The sequence below is a fragment of the Felis catus genome, chromosome D3 (genome assembly GCF_018350175.1).
Source record: "Felis catus isolate Fca126 chromosome D3, F.catus_Fca126_mat1.0, whole genome shotgun sequence".
In the NCBI taxonomy this organism is placed as follows: Eukaryota; Metazoa; Chordata; class Mammalia; order Carnivora; family Felidae; genus Felis; species Felis catus.
In genome coordinates, this window is record NC_058379.1 from 10,829,717 (window position 1) to 10,850,905 (window position 21,189).

Here is a 21,189-nt window from a genome sequence, read left to right on the forward strand (position 1 = left end):
CCCACCCCAGCCCCACCCCTGGACGTGCCACAGATCCATGAGGCCCAAGAGCCTTTGGCCCTGGAACCAGCCGCTCATCACCTGGCCCAGGGAAGGAAGAACCGGTAAGAGCTGGGTGTATCCCTTCCTGTACACTTGAAATATTTAATGACTTTTTCACTGGAAAAAGGACAGTTGGACCCCTTTGCCACCGCCGGCATAAGGCGGCCGGGCAAACTGAAAAGGTAGGTGCTCCTTGGAAAGTCAGGTCAGCGGTGGACAGCGGGAAGGCACTGGGGAGCACTCATTCTGTCCCTGGAGCTTTCGGGCATTGTGACCCCGGCCCGGGGCTCCCCCTGAGGTAGGCACAGGGCCACGGTCAACAGACTCCTGTTTCACAGCTGGGGAAACCCAAGCTCAGGGCACAGAGGCGCTTGCGACAGTTGGCAGACAGTCCCGGAGGTAGAGTCGAGGGTTGTGCCGTCCAGGATGGTGGCCGCTGAGGGGGCCAGAGCCACGTGCTGCTAGTTTGGGGCCACTGAGCCATACGTATGGTACCACGAATTTCCCCCCCCCCCCGTTTGCTTTGGCTTTTATTAACGTGGCGACTGGAAATCTCAAAGTCAGGCAGGTGTCTCCTATTCCATTTCTGTCGGACGGTGCAGCTCTAGAACTCAGCCCCGATGGCCTGAGGCCTGTGGTGTTGTGCCCGCCCTCTGAGTCACTCTGGCTAAGCCCGGGCTTGGCAGCGGTCTGAGTGAGCCCTGAGAAGATGCAGGAAGGCAGCAGGGCGTGACTCCAGGCCCCGGACACGCCGGTGGTCTTCCAATAACAGCTTGGAAGGCACTCCGTCATCCCCTTCACCCCCAACCCCAGCCTCCGAGAGGCTCCGCCGATCATCCAAGGACGTCTGCCTTCTGTCTGCAACTCTGTCCACAGCGAGGCCCGGTCTCCGACGTCCCGGAAACAAGGCTTAGCTGGTCGCCCGGCTCAGGGCTGCGGCCGGGAACCTCCAGCCCCATTCACGGGCCCCCCGGGGCCCGACTTCCATCTTTCTGCCTGCAGTGACACCTCCCGGCCACCAGGCGGCGCAGGCCATGCGGCGTCACTCACACGCTTTTCAGGTGAATCACCCCAAATTCGGTAAGCAGGGCCACCACGAGGAAGCTCACGTAGAAGAGGAGCAGGCAGAAGCCGTAGACTTTGTTCAGCTGGAAGCACTGCAGCGGGACCGAGACCAGGGAGCAGACGAGGCTGAGGCCCAGGGCGCCCGCCAAGACCCACACCAGCAGTCCATCTGGCTCCAGCTGCGGGGGGATCGGGGGGAGAGGCGGGGTCACCGCGGCCACCAGTCCGTCACCCACCCCTCGCCAGGTGCGAGAGCTCTGGCCCCGTGGGATGGCACGCCCCGCCCTCAAGTTCCACGCTCTGAGCCACCTACCTAACTGGTGGTCACTTGCCATGGTAACCCTAGGAAACTAACACGGTCTGTTACATACGCACGTTCCGTGCAGATGGTGGAAAGTTCTCGAGCGATACAGAAGAGCGAAAAGAAGTGAAATGACCCTCTCCCTGCTTCCCTGCCTCCTGGACTTAGCATTCACCTAACATCCACGGGGGACTCGACAACTGGGTGCTGTGCTGGGTGTTTTCACCCACTCCATGTAGCGTCTCATCTGTGCGTCGGGGTAGGGACCTCCCCCGACGACCTGTGAGGGGAGCGTCTTCACCCCAAGGCACAGGCGAGGAAACAGTAATTGGTGCCAGAGCCCACGTCCACGTCCAAGCTCTTACCGACGACACCCTATCCTGCCTCCCCGCCCAGGGACGAACATGCACACACGCGTGTGGATCCACACACGGAGACCTGCACGTCCGTCCTGAAACCAGAAACGCAATCGTAGGCGAAGTGCTTAAGAGCAGCTGCGTTTTCCACCCAACACCAGCCCTTGGCCATCCGTCCGTGATGCCTTCCATCCCTAAACTCCGCACAAAGGCAGTGGAATGCACACACACACACACCCCACAAAGAGCAAGAGAAAGGAAGAAATCGGCCCCTTGGGGAGCCAACCCTAAATCCTCATTAACTGGAACTGCCCGGGAATGGATCATGAAAGAAACCTATTAAACCGTGAAGCGTCTAAACAAAATTTGCAGCCCGTGTTTACCTTTTAGAAAAGCAAACTTTCCAAGCAGTCAGTAGCTATTTGCTTGTGGGCGTGGCTACCTCGAAGGCTGGCCCTGCCGCCAGCTAATTCCAGGCCCCCCGGCCCGCAAGAGTCACCGCCAAGCAGAGCCCCTCAGGGAAAGCATGGGTGACGGTTCCCATTGATAGCGCCGCCTTTCAGCCCCACGGCACCCCAGATGCTCTCGCCGTGGGGGGCCCGGGCGGTGGGTCCTTAAGAATCCTTAAGAACAGAGATGCCTGAGGCACGATGCGGAACTGGTGGCCCGGGCGGGGTCAAATCTGCCTCAGGCGGCTTCCTGTTTGCCCTGAGCAACGTTTGAGACTCGAGAAAGTTCCCCTGGGAATCCTGATTTCTTCTCTAGAAAATGTGGACTATATGGCCACATGAGGCCCACGTGAATCACCCACACCTTTTGGTTGCCTCCCTGGTCCTGGTAAGGGCTGACGTTTTCAACCTTGTTTGGAACAGGGTTTCTCAAGCCTGTCCCCAGGAGCTGCTTTTAAAAAGCTTCCAGCCCCCACCCGCTGGAACGCCTGCGACAGGAGGTCTCATGCACCCCTCGGGCATCCTTGAAGCGTTAAGAACCTCCACTCAGTGCATCTCAGAACCTTCTCCAAATCTGCCAGGCTCCCTGCTGGGACTGACTTAATCCTCCCTCCTGGCCTGTCCTCTGTGGGCAGTTTGGGCAAAGGGGTTCGGCCTGGCCCTTGCCTCACGCATGCTATCCAGGAAGCTTGTGGGGGCGCCATCTCACCCAGTTCCCAGGTGAGGAGACTGAGGCCCAGGGATGTCCTAACTCACCCAGAGTCACACGGCAGGAGACTTAAAGTGATTGCCCGGGACATAAATCCAAGGGCCTTCCTGACCCCCTACTCCCACCCCCCCCCCACCCCCGCCGCAAAGCTATATCCTAATTACCCTGGGAACTTGCAAGGAATACATTTTTTTTCAACCCTGCATTCAGGCTATTTTAAAAATATTCTACACATTCTGACTTGTCACAAGTTCAGGTAACACCTCTCCCCAGCAAGCATATGCTGCTGAGGCGGGAATGTTCTCGCACTGGGGGACAGGAGAAAGATGAGAGAGAAACTCCGATCTTGACCTCAGGGCCGTGAGTTCAAGTCCCGCGTGGGACTCCGCACTGGGTGTGAAGGCTGCTTAAAAAAAAAAAAAAAAAAGGAAGAAAGAAAAATCCCAGAAGGGGCCCCTTGCACAGGGGTCCGGCCACTCACCTTCACCTCCGCGTGGCTCCTGGAGATCTGGAGCAGGCAGCCCAGCCCTACTCCCACCAGGATATCTGCGGCCCGGCTCAGGAAGTTTGCTGGAACAACGCCCCACAACCCCAACCCCACGCCCCTCGGCTTCCCTTGTGGTCTATGCACCCCCAGCCCCCCCAAACCCTGAGGGGACCCTTTCCAGTTTTAGCCCCTTTTAATGTACATTTCTCACTCAAACTGCAAGGAGGAAATGAGTTTGCAGAAGTGCTTGGTCCCTGGTAAGCACTGGGCTTCCCTGCGGCTAGGGGAGGCGACCTGTGACTGTGACGGAGCACGGGTCAAGGCCATCTACAGGTGTCGGTCAAGGGACGCCGCTCCGGGCAGGGCTCCTTCCTTCCCACCCCAACCTGAGGGCTCAGGAGAGGCCACAGCAAGAAAGCCAGGACCAGGTCTCAAAGGGCCACCCCCCGGAAGGCCCTGGCTGGCCAAGGAGTGACAAACGGCCAGTCCCCGCCCACGTTTGCTGGGCACACGTTATGTGCCGGGCACCGCCCTGGGTGCTTTACCCCGTCATCACTCTCCACGCCAACCCATTCTGAATTTACAGACTGCTGAGGTTCGGAGAGTCAGATGTGTGCAAAGCCCCGAGGTCACACGGCTGGCTGGCGAGTGGTGGCACTGCAGCCGGAGCCCGCCCTTCTCAGCGGGGGGGGGGGGGGGGGGCTCGTCCTTGTCTTTCCTGCACAGACCGGGGCGTGGCGAGTTGCAGCCCCCAGGCCAAGCGGCCCACCGGCCGCTGTTATAAATAAAGTTTTATTGGGACAGAGCCACACCCATTCATTTCTGTATTGCCGATGGCTGTTTCCACACGACCACAGCAGAGTCAGGTGGTGGCAAAAGAGGTTGGCAGGACCCACAAAGTCTAAACTATTTACTCTCCGGCCCTTTAAGAAAAAGCTGGCCACCCCCTAACATCTACAGACCACGATGTCCATAAGAAAGAGGAAGAGAGTCTTCCAAAGGGCCCGCATAAGCTCGGCATGGGGGCGTCTACGAAAAAGAGTATCTGGGGCGCCTGGGTGGCGCAGTCGGTTAAGCGTCCGACTTCAGCCAGGTCAGGATCTTGCGGTCCGTGAGTTCGAGCCCCGCGTCGGGCTCTGGGCTGATGGCTCAGAGCCTGGAGCCTGTTTCCGATTCTGTGTCTCCCTCTCTCTCTGCCCCTCCCCCGTTCATGCTCTCTCTCTGTCCCAAAAATAAATAAACGTTAAAAAAAAAATTAAAAAAAAAAAACAGTATCTGCCGTCCACTGAGGGCTCACCAGGCACCAAGCATTTCTGTCACCTCATCCAATCCTTACAACAGCCCTTCTGAGGTCAGTCCTCTCAGCACGCCCATTTTACAGATGAGGAAACTGAGGCTCAGGCAGCTACGTCACCTGCCCAGGGGGTACAGCAAGGGCCAATCGCAGGGGTGGGGCGCCGAGCACGCCCATGGCCCTCGGAGGCTGGGCCACCAGAGCCGAGGGGAGGGCGGCCCCACGAAGGATACTCAAGATGATGCCGCCGAAACAGGCTGCAAAGGCCATCCGCGGGTAGCCCTGGCGGGCCAGCGTGAAATCTGAGAAGGCGTCTGCGTGGAAACGAGAGACCCCCTTGAGGGGTGGGGAGTGGCTCCCCCTGGCCCTCTGGTCATTCGCTCCCTAATTCTTAACCACAGTCGTTCGTTCGGTCAACAAACACCCACGAATGCCCATCTGGGCCTTGCGGTAGCTGGCTGGGCCCTCGGCCACGGCCTCCCACGACATGATTCCCTCCTTAATTCTTTCTGTCCCATTCCCTCCCACCCGGGGTGTGACATGCCATTACGGCCAGCGCACATAGCACCTTTATGCAAATTAGAAAAAGGTACCCGAAAGGTGAATGGAAGGAGATGTGGATTTTAGCCCCACTGACTCCTTGTCTGAATGCTCTTGTGCAGTGCACAACCTGGCCAACCCTACCCGGCGGCAGCAGTTAGAGAAGGGTATATGGGTGCGTGTGTGAATGCCCGCGTAGGTGGCATACCCCACGTACACGTTCAGCGTGGTTGGCTGTAACGGGGAGCCCCATGTCTACACATCGGACAAGGGGGAAGAGGCGAGGGCTTCTACAGTCTCCTGGCCCAGATACGGTCCAGGTCATCTCACCCCCATGACCAGTTATGGTCACTCCAGAGCAACAGTGGGCCCGAGCACATGCCCACAGGCACTCTGGCCAGGGGAGCAAAGGACAGTGACATGCCGGCACTCATCCCAGAAGCCCACCCGGCCCTGCGTCACCTCCGATGCTGTTCCCCCAGGCCAGCAGCGTGAGCCCCAGGACGGTGTTGCTCAGCCGGAACACGACGCCCAGGGACCGCAAGATGTTCACCACCTCTGTGGCGGCTGCGTTGATCCACAGGGCGCTGGTCAGGAAGCCCAGGAAAGCAAAGAGCTGGGGAGGGAACGGTGCGCTGATGGCCCAAGGCCGGTCCCCAGCAGGGATATGGCCTCAGTTCCCCCATCAGTAAAATGGGATGATCACAGTACCTACCCCCTGAGATTGTCACGAGCATAAATGAGTTAACGGATTCAAAGCAGTGAGTGCTTGGCACACAGTAAGTGCTCAGTAAAATGCTAGCTCAGTGTTACTCTTTTGTCATAGCTCTCTTGGGCCAGAGGCCCATAGACGAAACTCCATCCCCGTTAGCGGGGACTCCCCAGCGCACCCCACCTCCCTCCAGTGCCCAGCAGCTGCTACCCTGCTCCCTGCCTGCTCTAGAAACGCCATATACACGGCTGCACGCAAACGTGGTCCTTTGTCACTGGTCTCATTCACTCCGCATCACGTCTTTCAAGGTACGCTCCCTGCTGGAGCGTGTGCCGATGCCTTAAAATCCGCAGTTTTTAAAAATCGATAAATAGTAGTAGGGCGCCTGGGTGGCGCAGTCGGTTAAGCATCCGACTTCAGCCAGGTCGCGATCTCGCGGTCCGTAAGTTCGAGCCCCGCGTCAGGCTCTGGGCTGATTGCTCGGAGCCTGGAGTCTGTTTCCGATTCTGTGTCTCCCTCTCTCTCTGCCCCTCCCCCGTTCATGCTCTGTCTCTCTCTGTCCCAAAAATAAATAAACGTTGAAAAAAAAAAATCGATAAATAGTTAAAAAAAAAAAAGAACATTTTAAGAGAACTCTTAAGAGTAAACTCTGGACAAACTGCCTAAAAATTCCTCAGGGTGTTGCGGGGTGGAGAGAATGGGAAAAAAAAACCCACCCACGAACACCGGAAAATTCTATCCCTGGGACCTGGTTGTTGGAGACACAGGGGTTTCCTGCAGCAGGAAAGAGTCTGGCAATCCCTCGAAAAGTGACCCCACCGTTTCGCCTAGGAATACACCCAGGAGAAACAAAACCTCCCAGCCACGCGTTTTTACGCGAAAGTGTCTTTTTTGGTGTTGAAACGCTCCCCAACTGATAACGGTGATGGCTGCACAGCTCCGTGAATATAATAATAACCACCGAATCCCATATTTTACAGGGGTGAGTTGCATCAGGATATGTGAATTACACCTCAATAAAATAAAGCTGCTCCAAAAAAGAGGAAAAAAAAAAAAAGAACCTTGAACAGGTACGAAACCGTCCAAAGTGTGGGGCACCTGGGCGGCTCACTTAGGGGTCTGACTCTTGATTTCGGCTCACTGTTGGTGAGTTCAAGCCTCGCTGGGATTCTCTCTCTCTCCCCCTCTTCTCTCTGAGCCCCCCCCCCCCCACTCATGCACTCTCTCTCTCTCTCTCTCTCAAAATAAACTTAAAAAAAAAAAAAACAAACCCAAAAGTCTCAAAAGTGGCTTTAAAGACCTGTCATCGCGGAAAGTGATTACTGGCCTAACTGCCCCGGGAGCACGAACACACATCTTTCTGGAAGATTCCAGTGTCCCCTCATCCCACCCCGGAGCACCGGAGATTCTTACCCAGTGAAACCTGGGAGGCTCACTGTTGGATGTGGCAAAAAAGGTCACCGCAGCCAGGGCTGTGCCCACAATCACCACCACGGCCCAGACAGGAAAGAGGCCACCGATCTCGTAGATGCCGTCTGCAGAGAGGCAAGAAAGGGACTTGGGACCACTGCTTCCGCGTGGCCGCGCCTCCTGGAGGGCACACGTCTTCCCCAGAGTGAGTGAGAGGGCTGGCGGAGAGACCCAGGGATAAAACTCACTGGCACTCCGTCGTTGGACACGCAACGTGCCCAGTGCTGTCCCGGGCACCGCAAGGGGACAGAGAAATTAAAGACAGAGCCCCTGCCTCAAGCTAGTCATACTGGAAAGGCAGCAGGCCCGTGAAAGACAGACTCTCCCCAGCCCTCTCCCGTGGGACTAGGACGGGAGTGGCTCAGCCCGCTCCCCACCACCGTCCTCTCCCACGCCGTGGCAGACATCACTAGTCAACCATGATGCTGATGCTTCTTCAAACTAAGCTTCAGGGCAGCACCACTCCACTAAATGAGCCGTGCGGTCAAACCCGCCGCTTACCCACTGACCCTGGGGCCCCGCGTCCGCTCTCTCGACAAACCCGCTCCCCAAAGGAGCCCAGTGAGAGTTATGTGAGCTCCGGGGGCTTCGTAGCAAAACACGAAAAGGAGAAAGCCCCACCTACGGGCAGGCAGCACACTCTGGAATTCTCCGCACGTGACCCTTTTCACCACTCGAAGGCAGTGGAGGGTTTGGCGACCCAGACTCTCCTCCTGTTCTTTTTCAGTCTCGCTCACGGGCTCTCCAGCGTCAGCTGGCGACAGAATTACACGAGGGAGCTGATACACAGAATCGTGTCCCCAGCACACTGTGCCGGAATCTCAGGAGGCGATTCTGACAGAACGTGGTCTGGGCTTTGGAACCTGACGCCTGGGTCAGGGGCCCCTTCCTCTGTATTGGCGAAGCCTGTTCTAGGGGAAGTTTAGGAGGTGGCTGGATGTGGGGTGGTCAGGAAGGGCTTCTTCGGGCGCCGAGGATATGAGTCATAAGCAGAGAGAGGGCACAAGGGCCACAGGAGGACAGGGGAGAGCTGGACCGGGGAGGAACCAAGCAGGTGGTTGGTAGAGCATGAGCACAAGAGGCTGGGGAAGGCGGCGGGCTTGAATGATGGCCGGCGGGGGTGGGGACTTGTACCAAGAGGCACTGGGGAGCCATGGAGGTCTCGGAGTGGAGAAGTGACCACCACATATGAAAAGTGGCCCTTCAGGAAGAGGGCTCTGGGGGTGCTCTAGAGAGGGAGGCTGGGAGGCTCTGGCGACAGACACAACACCCCCTCCGGCAGGGAGCCGAGTCCGGGGGCCCCGCTATGCGGTGCTCAGCCCAGCAGGGGCGTCACAAACGCGTTAGCCTGAACCAGAATTTCCCCAGGATGGACCTGCTATCACCGGACGGTGTCGGTACGTGGACAAGACACTGTCGTGCCAGAATCACATCTCAGGCGAGGGATTCCTCCTTCAGAGAAAGTCTCCCTTGGTGCTAATGGGTCTGTGACGTCTCTGACACCTGCTGAACGCCCTCTGGAACAAAGGCTCCCGGCTCAGATGCTTAATTTTTTGCTGTGCCTTTACCTTGCATGTATCGGCAATGAAGCCAGTTTCCTACTGGTGCGGCTGATACGGTTTCCTTCGCGGTGAATGTTAAGTTTAAGGACAGCTGATTCAAGAAAAATGTCAGATACAACAGTACACAGAGGGAGAAAAATCAAGAAGATGGCTCATGAGTGACCGACGTCTGGGAACTACTCTTTTAAGAAGCCACAGAGATCATGAGAGTAAGGCCCCGGGGGTGCCCTGACCGGAGACGAGACCCTCCCGCTCAGTAGGGAATGAGAGGCTGAGGGACGAGACGGCTGGCACCCCCAGGGGGCGCCCTTCTCGGCTCTGGGATCACACCTTGCCCTGCTGGACAGTCTCTGTGCCCCCTCGCCCCCCCCCCCAAATCAGAGAGGAAACCCCCAGGGAACTTGGTAGCTGTCTCATGCTGACACCCGGCCATGCATTTGTCACCAGAGTCCCCCCCCCCCCACCTCCACGTGATGCCCAGGGGACAGAGGGATGAGCAGCACGTAATAGAAAGAAGCCTGCACAGCAGGAGTTGGGAGACACCTGATAACACTGGGCATTTCTTTAGCCAGAGGAGGTGGGAAAAGGCGAGGGCAGCCTGGCGCAGACGGGAGAAAACTCGAATTCCCCAGCCAGGTCCCCCAGCAGGCAACAGGGGGGACGGCCGTGATTCGGACAGCAGGCACCCCCCACCGGGGACGCCCTTCAGCCATCCAGGCAACTCTGCCTTCAGAAACGTGGCCCGGAATGGGGGGCGGGGGGGAGGGGGGCCGGCCCGGGACCATACTCACAGGCGCCCGACTGCAGGGTCAGGGCCAAGACCAGCGGGCTGATCACCAGGTGCAGACAGTTGAGGGGCCGTTTCCAGTTGCCATCGTCCTTGTCGGGGTCCACCACTGGCACGGTGAGCAGCAGCAGGAACTCCACGGGCAGCTGTCAAGTGGGCGAAGGCAGACGGAGGTCACGAGGGAGGCCCGCGTCCCAGCGGGCTGCACGAAGGCTTGGGCAGGCCCAGGCTGAGCGCCCGTATTAGTCTCCCAAGTGCCGCTGGGACACCTTTGCCAGGACGGAGTGCCTTCCGGCAAGTTCTGGGGAACAGGCTCCTAAAATCAAGGGGCTGGCAGGGCCCCACCTCTTTCTGGAGGCTCTGCGGGAGAATTCGTTTCTTTGCCTTTTCCAGCTTCCAAGGCCGCCCGCATTCCTTGGCTTGCGGCCCCCACCCGGGTCACGCCAAGCTGTGCTTCCGTTATCACATCTCCTCGGACTCCGTCCCCCCCGCCCCCCTCCTTCCCTAGAAAGAGCCTGGTGATGACACCAGGCCCACCTGGATAATCCAAGAAAATCTCTGCATCTCAAGATCCTTAAACACAGCTGCAAATCCCTTTTTCCATGAAGGTAACATAGTCATGTTTCCAGGGAGCAGGACGCAGGCATGGGGCGGGGGGCGGGGGGCCGTTCTTTGGCTGACCACAGCACCTCGCCCGCTGATCCTGACGACAACCCCGTGCATAGGAACTAATCTTTTCCCACCTTCCAGACGAAGAAACTGAGGCTCAGAGAGGTTACGGAACTTCTCCAAAGACACACAGAAGGGTATGGGAAGTTGGGATACGGGGCCAGCTCTGACCGACTCCACACCTTGTGTTTCCAGCCAGTAACTAAATTAGGTAATAACACGGACAGAGTGCTGCCGACTTGCAAACCTCAGAGACATCATGGGTTTGGTTCCCAACCACCTCACTAGAGCGGATGTCGCAACGAAGCGAGTCAAACGAACGTTCTGGGGTCCCAGTGCACATAGAAGTTATGTTTCCCCTACACCGTCGCCTATTAAGTGCACAGTAGCCCTGTGTCTACAAAAATGTACATCTCTTACTTAAGGAAATACTTTGTTGCTACAAAATGCTGTCATCTGAGACTTCAGCGAGTCATAAGCATCGACTGCTAAGCCCTGACCACAGATCACCACGACAAATATAATAATGAGAAGTATGAAATATCGCAAGAATTACCAGAACGTAACGCGGGGCCACAGAATAAGCAAATGCTGTTGGAAAAGTGGTGCCCACAGGGGCGCCTGGGTGGCTCAGTCGATTGGGCGTCCGACTTAAGCTCAGGTCATGATCTCATAGCTTGTGAGCTCGAGCCCCACATTGGGCTCTGTGCTGACAGCTCAGAGCCTGGAGCCTGCTTCCGATTCTGTGTCTCCCTCTCTCTCTGCCGCTCCCCTACTCATGTACTCTTTATCTCTCAAAGATAAATAAACATTAAAAAATTAGGGGTGCCTGAGTGGCTCAGTCGGTTGAGCGTCTGACCGGCTCAGGTCATGATCTCGCGGTTCGTGAGTTCGAGTGCCGCGTCGGGCTCTGGGCTGACAGCTCGGAGCCTGGAGCCTGCTTCAGATTCTGTGTCTCCCTCTCTCTCTGACCTTCCCCTGCTCACACTGTGTCTCTCACATTGTCTCAAAAATAAATAAGCATTAAAAAAAAAATTAAAAAATTAAAAAAAAAAAAAAGAAAAAGAAAAGTGGTGCCCACAGACCTGCTAAACACAGCCTGGCCACGAACCTTCAACTTGTAAAAGATACAGTATCTGTGAAGCTTAATAAAGCAAGGTGCAATGAAATGGAGTATGCCTGTTAAGACACGGGACCCAGCCCTCCGCATATTACTTTTTATTAAATTGTCACAGCGACCGTGATAGGCTCGATACTGTTTACGATGCTCCAATCCCTTCCTGCGACAGAATTCAACACCCACACGCTTTGCCAAGTGATAGGAGTCTGCAGGATACGTCGCCCTGACCCACTGAACGTGGCCGTGTGACGAGCTTTGGAACAACGGGCTGTCGGCGAACGTGATGGGAGTAGAGACTTCAACCGCGCTTGCAAAGTTGGCCTTGGCCTCTTCTGCCGAGACCAGAACGCATCCCCAGCACCCACGGGCCCCAGAATGAGATGCTGGGTGGACCTACACCTCCGAACACAGCCTGAAGTCCCCCCAGACAGCCCTCAGGCCTTTGAAAGAAAAAAAGACTGTCGTCGTAAGTCGGTGAGATTTGGGGGGCTGTTTCCTGTAGGGCATTACTGTGGCAGCAACTCACAATTACAGTCACTCCAGGAGGAGGGCACTGTATCATTGTCCCCATTTTGCTGCGGAGGAAACTGAGGCTCAGAGAGGCCCCAGGTCACGATGCCACCGGAGCCACCGTGGAGGACGGATAAGTGTGTGGTACGTGCCTCCTGGAACAGAGGGGCTGAAAATGTCTCCGCGTTGGCGGCCTCCAGGTTCTCTCCGGGAGGAGATAGGGCTGGGAGGTGAGACCCTGCCCCTTTTGCTCTGGGTGGTGAAAGGCAGCCGCAAACCAGCCTGGGCACCCTGCTCAGGTCTACACCTCAGGACACGTTAGCCCGGGGAAGCAGCAAATGGTCAGCACGGCTCAATCTCATTCTCGTTGGAGCTCACCTTGACCCACTCCCTCACCCCAGCCCCAGACCCCCATTGCCCAGTCAGGAGGGGTCCCCTCCCCTTCTCCCTCTGTCCCAGAGGCTCTCCTTCCTCCACGGTGGGGGCCGAGCCCCAGGTCAGGCCCCCAGCCAAGCTCTATGACTCAGTTTCCCCATCAAGTCCCAGGTACCCTATTCTGAGAGGGTCTCAGCAGACTCCAGCCCCTCCCCTGTCATTTAGCTGGAGAAGGTTGAGCGGCCACTGCCCTGCCGCTGTCGTGGAGCCGTGAGCCTGGCTCCAGGGGCCCCCCTCCTACCTTGAGCACCTTGAGGGCCCTCCAGTACACGGACTTGTTCCTCCACTTCCTGTAATCCAGGGGGTTGAGGGCCCGGGCCAGGATCTGAGCCGTGGTCTCCTGATAGAGGAGAAGTGGCCGGTACTCTTCGCCTGGGTGTGCAAGGGGGAGTGTGCGGCTGGCTCAGCTTCCAGGAACCCCGCTCCCCTCCCCACTTCTTTACCCCCACCCCCGCCGGGCACGGAGACCAGACTCACTGTAGTCGTAGCTGTTGGAAGACACTGGTTCCACCTCAGAGTCTGAGAGCATCTCTGTAGGAGAGAGGGGTGTTTCGCACGAGCCGGCCAGGGAGCCCGGACGCTCTCCACCACCATTCCAGCGCGGGACAGCCCCGGGACAGGGCAGTGTCCAGGGCCCAAGTGTCCAGGCCCTCTGGAGCTCGGATTGCTCAGAATCCCTACGCACGCCCAGGATTCTCACCGAGTGAGAAAGTCTAACTCAAAAAACATCTTCAGGGGCGCCTGGGTGGCTCAGTCGGTTGAGCGGCCGGCTTCGGCTCAGGTCATGATCTCACGGTCCGTGAGTTCGAGCCCCGCGTCGGGCTCTGTGCTGACAGCTCAGAGCCTGGAGCCTGTTTCAGATTCTGTGTCTCCCTCTCTCTGACCCTCCCCCGTTCATGCTCTGTCTCTCTCTGTCTCAAAAATAAATAAACGTTAAATAAAATTAAAAAAAAAAAAATCTTCAAATGTAACGTAAGGGCGTTGGAAGAGGTAATTCAAACATTTGCTGACTTCAGTTTGGGACCTTCCAGAATTTGGAACCCATCCCATGTTTTTCTGTCAGTCTGGAACTTTCCTTGGAAGTCCTCTGGAACGCTTACAGCCTGAGCCCGGCAAAGAGGGGCCTAAAATCAAAATGGTATTTCTCAAGTGAGGAGTCACGGCCAGCCCTAGTTCTGCCTCCGTGTGACCTTAAGGGCCCTCTCCGGGCTTCATTTCTCCCTCTTCCTCCAGCCTGATGGGCTAGGATGGGTCTGGAAGACGGCACAGAGGTGATGGGTGCTGAAATCGGAAGGCTCAGTTGCCACCGGGGAGGAGAGGAAAAATCACGGCAGACTTCCTGTAGGGGGAGTCACCGGCACCCGTGTGTTGTTCAAGGGTCGGCTGCGCGTGCGTGTATGCACGTGTGTTGTGCACGTATTTGCGTACGTGGGTGTTACGCGCGTATTTGTGTACATGGCAGCGTCACTGGATGTGAGCCGTGACGGCTCTTGGATGTCGCCCTGGAAAGAGCATGGAGCAGGAGGGACTCGAGAAACTGGACGGGAAGCTGGGGGAGAGGCCTCACCGGCACCGGCGAAAGCGTGGAGGCGGGACCTTGGTGAGAACGGGTGGAAAAAGTACACGGAGGAGCTGGACGATGACATTGGCCTCCAGAGATCTAAGGGAGCAGCGAAGGGCACAGAGGGTGCCAGCCCTCGCCGGCCTCTCTCGGGAGCTCGACCTAGACCCTTACCTGGGGTGCCTGGCATGGAATAGACCAGGGACCTCCTCCGCTGCCATCGGTATAGCCAGGTGCAGACAACCACGGTAAGCACATAGAACACGTACAAGCCCAGGTAGCCTGCGGACAAGGGCGCGGGCCGTCACCAAGCGGCATCCTGGCCACGGACCCAGAGCAAAGGGCTGTCAGCTCCCCCGGTGCCTGGTGCCACTGGTCTGTGCCAACCTAGCCCCGCGCCCGCAGGTACACGGCAATTTCCTGGAGCCCCCACCCCACCACTCTGCTCTCCTTGGCCCACCTCCCCTGCCTGCCCCCCACGGTCTGGAAATCAAAGAGGAGACGCCCGACACAGACAGTGGCCTTCGGGAACTGAGTCGAGCGCTAAGGGCTGGTGTCCTGCTCTGCGCCCTGGGAAGCGGGAGCCCCAAGACCGCAGCCCCCGAGCTCCGGCTGTGCCGGGTTTGGCCAGCAGGGGGCCCACCAGCAAATCAGCAGGTGGTAGGAGAGGGTCTGCGGTACTCTTCCAGGCTCCCTCCCCGGCGTGGTGCCCTGTCTCTGGCGGGGCGGGGCGGGGCAGGACCCTCTGTGACTTGTCGCTCTCGCCCTTGGTGGCACCAGGTCTAGACCTCCAGTCCTCACTAGGCTCCAGCTAGCCTGCCCTGCCCTTTCCGGGGCTCCTACTGTGCTGATCCCCAGATGTCTCTGCATCTCAGCGCCCCTCGTGGGTGTCTGTAACCCTTTATAAATTGTGCCTCCACCCAGGTCACCTGAGTCAGGAGTGGAACGCGTGTGCAGCAAGGACCCCAACGGTCACCGTCAGCACCCTGGCTCTATTGCTTGTTAAAATGTGACATTGTGAAGGTCTGCAACACCACCCCAGTCTCCGCCCTGCCCCCTTTGGTTATCTGAACCGTATGTTCCTTTTTTTTTTTTTTTTGTTCCGGCCAGCTTGAGTAGGGTTTCCCCTCACTTGGGAACCCAGAGGGACGCTGTGCCCCACTGGCCTGCCACCTGCCAGCCCCGGGTGATGGATGAGCCACCCAGCCCCGCGGCTGCTCACCCAGGGCCCATGCGAGCGTGACTCTGCCCAGGTAGAGCGCGGTGAAGGTCAGGAACACGGCCACCATGTAGAAAACGATGTCCCGGAGGAAGGGCCTGGAGGCGGCCGTGAAGGGACGCAAGATGGCAATGCCACCGGCCACCACGGTGGTCACCAGCACACCCGCACCTGGGGGAGAGGACGGCGTGCTCAGCCCGCCCTGCACCCGCTCCCGCTGCCCCACCCCCCCAGCCGGGCCACTCTTACCGAACAGAGCCCCCAGGGCCAGGCCAGCGGTGCGTGGATCCGAGAAAGCCACCAGGGCGCTGAAGATATCAGGTGCACCGTTCCCAAAGGCCAGGAAGGTGACGCCATGGGGGGGGTGTGCGTCAAGGGGACACAGACCAGGGCCCCCGGCCCGGCCGGGCCTTTCCTGGGCCACGAGCCACACCGCCCTGTCTCCCAGCCACCCCTCGGACTGCCCTCCCTCCCTCCCTCCGGGGTGCAGGCCCTGGACAAAAGGATACTGCCACATTGTGAGAAAGCTTGAGCAAGGTGCAAATGGCTGACAGGTTCGGGCAGAAACTGCAGAGAGAAAGGCACCAGTGTGGGCCTCCCCGGCGGGTGGTCCCTGCCCACCTCCTTCTCCTAAACACGGGGTCACCCGAATGCCAACGCCCCCGGGGGCTCTGTTCCCATCTAGAAGCAGGTCCGTGAGCCCAAGGCCAAACTCACAACTTTCCGGCGGTGACTCCCAGAATCAGAAACAGGTACAGCAGCCAAACAGCCTGGAGGGGCGGCCGGAGAGGGGAGGGAGGGTTAAGTCCGGCCCGGGCCGCCACCGGCCCCTCTCACCAGCTCCCCGGGGCAGGGCCTCACATAGAGGGTGACGGCCAGAGGGAGCAGGTTGGGTGGCAGGCGACAGAAGATGCCCTCGAGGTAGTTGAGGTAACCCCCTTCGCTGCGGCAGTCAGGGTTGGTCCTGATGAAGTCACAGCGGTCGGAGACGTTCAGGCCGCACACCTCACGACACTGCAGGAAGGGGCGGGCGGAAAGGGGGGGGACGGGGGGGGGGGGACATGTCAGGGGTAGACGCCCTGAGGGCAGCCGGACCGGGACCATCCCAGCAGCTGAAGACAAGCTCCTTCAGCCCGACCCCTAACCGCCCCCCCACCCCCGTGCCAACCGCATACTTTAATTTTTTCAAAGAAACTTGTGTTTGAAATTAACACAAGTAAGTCACGAATACGTATTGGTTTCCAAACACAAATATGTACGGATTTCTAAATCCCCCATTCTCTTCCCTACACGCCACAATCCCCCCTCTTCCCAAAGGCCCCACCACCGTTAGTTTCCCGAGTAACCTTACAGGCATAATGACCTTGTATATACATCCTAGCACACAGTTTGTCTTGTTCTACAGAAACGGATACGTCTTCAATCTCTTCTTCTTACAATGTGCTGTTATCACCTCACATACGTGCCGTGTGTTAATATATCGGTACACATTACAACGGAGAAGCGGGTAGAAGTCAAAGCGTTCTGAGTAATGGCTATAAGGCAGGCACTAGGCCAGGAGCTTAAAATGTATCTCAATTAACCTGCCCCACAATCTTTCAAGGAGAGCCCTATTATCGTGCCCGGTGCACAGGTAAGGACACGAAGGCAGTGTGCTGGGGTCCACTCAGTGGTAGATAGGGTGGGAATCCAGTCGGTTTGAGCCCCCAGAACCCTGTCCTTAACCCAAGGTTGGGTCCATAACCCAACCTTAACCATCACACTCCCCCTAGACTCCCTGCCGATACATTTCTTTTTTTTTATTTTTTAAAAAATTTTTTTTTCAACGTTTATTTATTTTGGGGGGGACAGAGAGAGACAGAGCATGAACGGGGGTGGGGCAGAGAGAGAGGGAGACACAGAATCGGAAACAGGCTCCAGGCTCCGAGCCATCAGCCCAGAGCCTGACGTGGGGCTCGAACTCACGGACCGCGAGATCGTGACCTGGCTGAAGTCGGACGCTTAACCGACTGCGCCACCCAGGCGCCCCTTCTGCCGATACATTTCAATTCTTTAATTTTCAAGTAGGCTTCATGCCCAGGGCGGAGCCCAACGCAGGGCTTGAACTCACCACCCTGAGATCGAGAGTCAGCACGCTTAATCGACTGCACCACCCAGGTGCCTCTCCCTGCCGATCTGTTTTTAACATCAACGGAGGAGTATTTTATACTCTGAAGGATACACAGGGGAGGTAACATTTCCCTACTGGCAGGCCTATGGGTGTGTCTGATTTTTCAATATTGCCAACAATAAACTTCCTTGCACGTGACTCTCTGAGTGCATGTGAAACGATTTTGAAAGCGAGAATTCTAGAAGTAAAAGGGCTGAGTCAGAGTGTATCATAGTCTGGGTTCCTCCAGAAGCAACCGGGACACAAGGATTTATAAGTGAGTATTTGGAAGAAAAAAAAATTTTTTATGAAAAAGAAAAAAAGTATTTGGGAGCTGTATGGAATACAACTACCAAAATGAGGCGGTGGGGAAGGAAAAGAAAGCTACCAGTGAGCCTGGGCTGGGACCACGCCCACCTCGGACTAGTAATCCCTCTGGGACCACGCCCACCATCCCGCTGGGACCACGCCCACCTCGGACTAGTAATCCCGCCGGCAAGGGAGCTGGGGTATTTAGACACCGACTCCTACCGGTCGCTAGCTGGCTCCCCAGCACTTCTTCCCACCATGCTTACGGGCAGTTCCAGAAAAAGATGCTGGCAACTAGAGGCCAAGAGCAGCCCAGCAAAGAACGGTAATGCCCAAAGGATAGGGGAGGGGCCCTGCCCGCGTCTCTTGCAGAGACAAATACGTTAAACGTTCCATGGGTTTGGCCAAAATCCCCGCCCCCGACCCTACTTATTATACACACTCCCACCAGCAGTGGCAAATGGGATCCACACCAGTGCTTCTCACTAAGTCCTGTCCAGGCCAGCGCGGTAGGAATCTCCTTGTCGCTAAATTGCAAGTCCCCGATTACTTGCCAAGTGCCCTTCTCGTGCGGGAACGGTCACGTGTGTTCCTTCTTCAAACTGCCAGAGTTTTCAGCTGGAAGCTCTCTGTATGATGGATATTTGCCCTTTGTCGGGTCTGCAGCCTAGGATTTCCCTCCCCCTTCTCAAACTTTTAAAAGCTCTGAGGGGCGCCTGGGGGGCTCAGTGGGTTAAGTGTCGGACTCCGGCTCAGGTCAGGAAGTCGCAGTCCGTGAGTTCGAGCCCCGCGTCCGGCTCTGTGCCGACCGCTCGGAGCCCGGAGCCTGCTTGGGATTCTGGGTCTCTCTGGCTCTCAAAAAGGAATAAATGTTACCCCAAAGAATTAAAAAAAAAAAAAAAAGCTTTGTAAATACCGCCTCACCCCCATTAGGAGGGCTGCTATATAAAGCAAACAAACCTGGAAAATAGCAAGGTCTATAGCAAGAAATCAGAACCCACGCGCAGTGTTGGTGGGAATGGAAAACAGTGGGGCAGATCCCCCCAAAATTAAGAGAATTACCAGCCCAGGGAGGAAAGGCACCACGTGGCGACCACTTAGCGCTGCTGTTTGGGACGTATGAAAGCTGTTAGGACAATAAATCCTAAGAGTTCCCATCATGAGGGGGAAAAATATATATATATCTTTTTCTTTTTCATCTATATGAGACGAGAGATGTTAACTAAGCTTCCTGTCCTCGCTTCACATAACTCGTGATGCCGGACGCCTTCAACGGCGGCAGTGCCGGATGTCCGTTCTATCTCAATAAAACTGGGAAAAAAACCAGATCGGGTAAATCCGCTTCCGGGTATATGCCGAAAAGAACAGAAACCCAGGTCTCAGAGGGACACGAGCACACCCACGTTCCTCGGCACTATTCACAAACCGCCCAAAGGTGTAGAAGCGACCCCGGGGTCCCGGAGGGAGGAACGGACGACGAGGTGTGGCATATCCATGCGGTGGTGGCCTAGGACTCTGCCTTCAGAAGGAGGGAAGTGCCGCCGCCACCACACGACGGACGGGCCGCATGGGGACCCTAAGGGACGGCGCTGTGCTCGGTGCAATGAAGCTAGTCACCGAAAAGACAAAGGCTCCTCAGCTCTGTTTATCGGAGGTGCGTGGACCAGTCCAATTCGTAGAGACAGAAAGCAGACGAGGGGGGGGGGAGAGGCTGGGGGAGGGGGAGATGGGGAGGGGACAGATGGGGGTGCGGCGGCCGCATTACAATGAAAAGACGGCGACCTTGAGGTTATGTACGTTGCACCTTAATTTAAAGAGAAACCACGTAGTCAAATCGCGCCTCCACCCCCTCCAGCCCTCGCCACCGACCTCAGACTGGGGGAGGGGAGATTTCGGGTCTCTGAGCCCTCTGGCCACGGCCCCACCCCTGCTGGCTGGCTCTCAGGCGAGGCAACTGCTGTATCTACTGCGCATGTCCTCCCTGGGGGCCGCTGCACCGCGGCCTTCTTCCTCCACGTTCATCCACATTCATCCTCCAATTCTTGGGTTCCCCAGATGCTTCCTCCAGGAAGCCTTCCCCGACTACCTCCAGCCTAGGGCGGATCCCCCCAGTTATAAATTCTCATCACCCCAGGTGCCCCCCCCCCTGCCAAGCACCTATGTGTTCTGAAGTCCCCAGTGATTCGTAGGCTCACACACTTGTTAAGTGCCCACCACCATCGCACTCGGTCTTCGTGACAGACCTGGGAGGTTGGTACAATTGTCTCCATTTGATACATGAGAAAACAGAGGCACAGAGAGGCAAAGTGATTGTCCAAGGGCGGTTTCGAACTCAGCTCTTTCCAAAAGTGACTAGCTGAAGCTCCTGGGGAACCAGCCCGGTGGGACAGGGGTAGCCTCCCCTTCCAGCCCGCACCCCCTCCCCGCTGCTTGCCCTCAGGGTCAGCCAGGGAGACAGGCCCAGCCCCGGCTTGTCTTCATTTCCCTGACATCAGAGCGAGCCAGCAAGGCGGGTCCCCCACATCAGCCTCCAGAATCACACTCTTCTACAGCGTGCCTGCCCCCCATCCCAAGGAAGTCATGCCCTCCCCTAAAGCCCAGCAGCACCCGTCCCCAGCTCTCTGCCCTGGGGTGGCAAATTCACGGTGGCACTGCTCTGAGTCTGGGGTGGACTTTTCGGTTCCTCCCCATTCCCTGAGTCACTAAGGACACCCAGGGGAGTATTTGGCCGTCTCTTGGCTCTGGCTTCCCCTCCCGGACCCTCAGCACCCTCATCTATGGCAGAGATGTGTCCCTAAATGGGGGGGAGGGGGAGGAGTTGGGGGAGAATTTGTTGAGCGTGCCTCGGTGCTGGCCTAAGTGCTCATAAACTCAGAGGTTGTCTGGCACAAGCCACAAGTTATTCCGCTTTCCTGCCCCCGAGGAGCACGCCCCCAGAGGCTGCGGTGAAGTTTATAGCCACACTAACCACAAACCACTTTCCCATCTGTCAAATGGGTATAATTACCCGTTCACCTGCCTCCGAGGGTGGGCACGAAGGTACTCTGCGGCCCTACGAAACTGGCGTGGGCGCCGAACACCCCCAGCTCTTCGGTGCAAGAGGGAGGAGTTTGTAATTCCATTCTCCCAAGGGGGAATGGTGGGGACTCCAGGGGTCACGGTGACCAGTCCCCTGCCTGCAGTCTTTCGCTTGGGATCTACTGTGATCTCTCCCCTGCTCGCAGACATCAGAATGGCATGATGCAAGTTCCCGCAGCCTGTCTCAATGGCCCCCACCCTCCCGGTCTTGGAGAAAGACTTCCTGCCTCTCACTGAGACATCTGCATTTCTCTCCCTCCATGCATCCGAGTCAACAGCACCACCGTCCCCCCCTGGAGATCTCTCTTTCTCCCACCACCTCATCCGTTGGTAGATCCCACGCAGTGTGCCCCCAATGTTTATGC

At 57.2% G+C, this 21,189-nt stretch overlaps 1 protein-coding gene across 7 annotated transcripts in view; it reads right to left on the bottom strand.

The window, feature by feature from the left end:
• The window catches only part of SLC8B1 (solute carrier family 8 member B1), a 28,056-nt gene that overhangs the window by 4,508 nt on the left and 2,359 nt on the right, over positions 1-21,189 (bottom strand). For 2 of the 7 annotated variants that reach the window (XM_045041361.1, XM_045041360.1), the window contains 13 exons: positions 16,150-16,302; positions 16,006-16,058; positions 15,798-15,855; positions 15,538-15,643; positions 15,292-15,459; positions 14,244-14,351; positions 12,986-13,039; positions 12,750-12,880; positions 9,779-9,920; positions 7,369-7,490; positions 5,706-5,859; positions 4,937-5,017; positions 3,404-3,468 (listed from right to left, as the gene is read on the bottom strand). In XM_045041361.1, coding sequence (XP_044897296.1) covers positions 3,404-3,468; positions 4,937-5,017; positions 5,706-5,859; positions 7,369-7,490; positions 9,779-9,920; positions 12,750-12,880; positions 12,986-13,039; positions 14,244-14,351; positions 15,292-15,459; positions 15,538-15,643; positions 15,798-15,855; positions 16,006-16,058; positions 16,150-16,302 — 1,395 coding nt within the window. Of the gene's footprint in view, positions 1-120; positions 1,287-2,117; positions 3,326-3,403; positions 3,469-4,936; positions 5,018-5,705; positions 5,860-7,368; positions 7,491-9,778; positions 9,921-12,749; positions 12,881-12,985; positions 13,040-14,243; positions 14,352-15,291; positions 15,460-15,537; positions 15,644-15,797; positions 15,856-16,005; positions 16,059-16,149; positions 16,303-21,189 lie in introns of those variants that run through there. The other 5 variants (XM_045041362.1, XM_045041364.1, XR_006587843.1 and 2 more) reach the window with 5 other exon arrangements.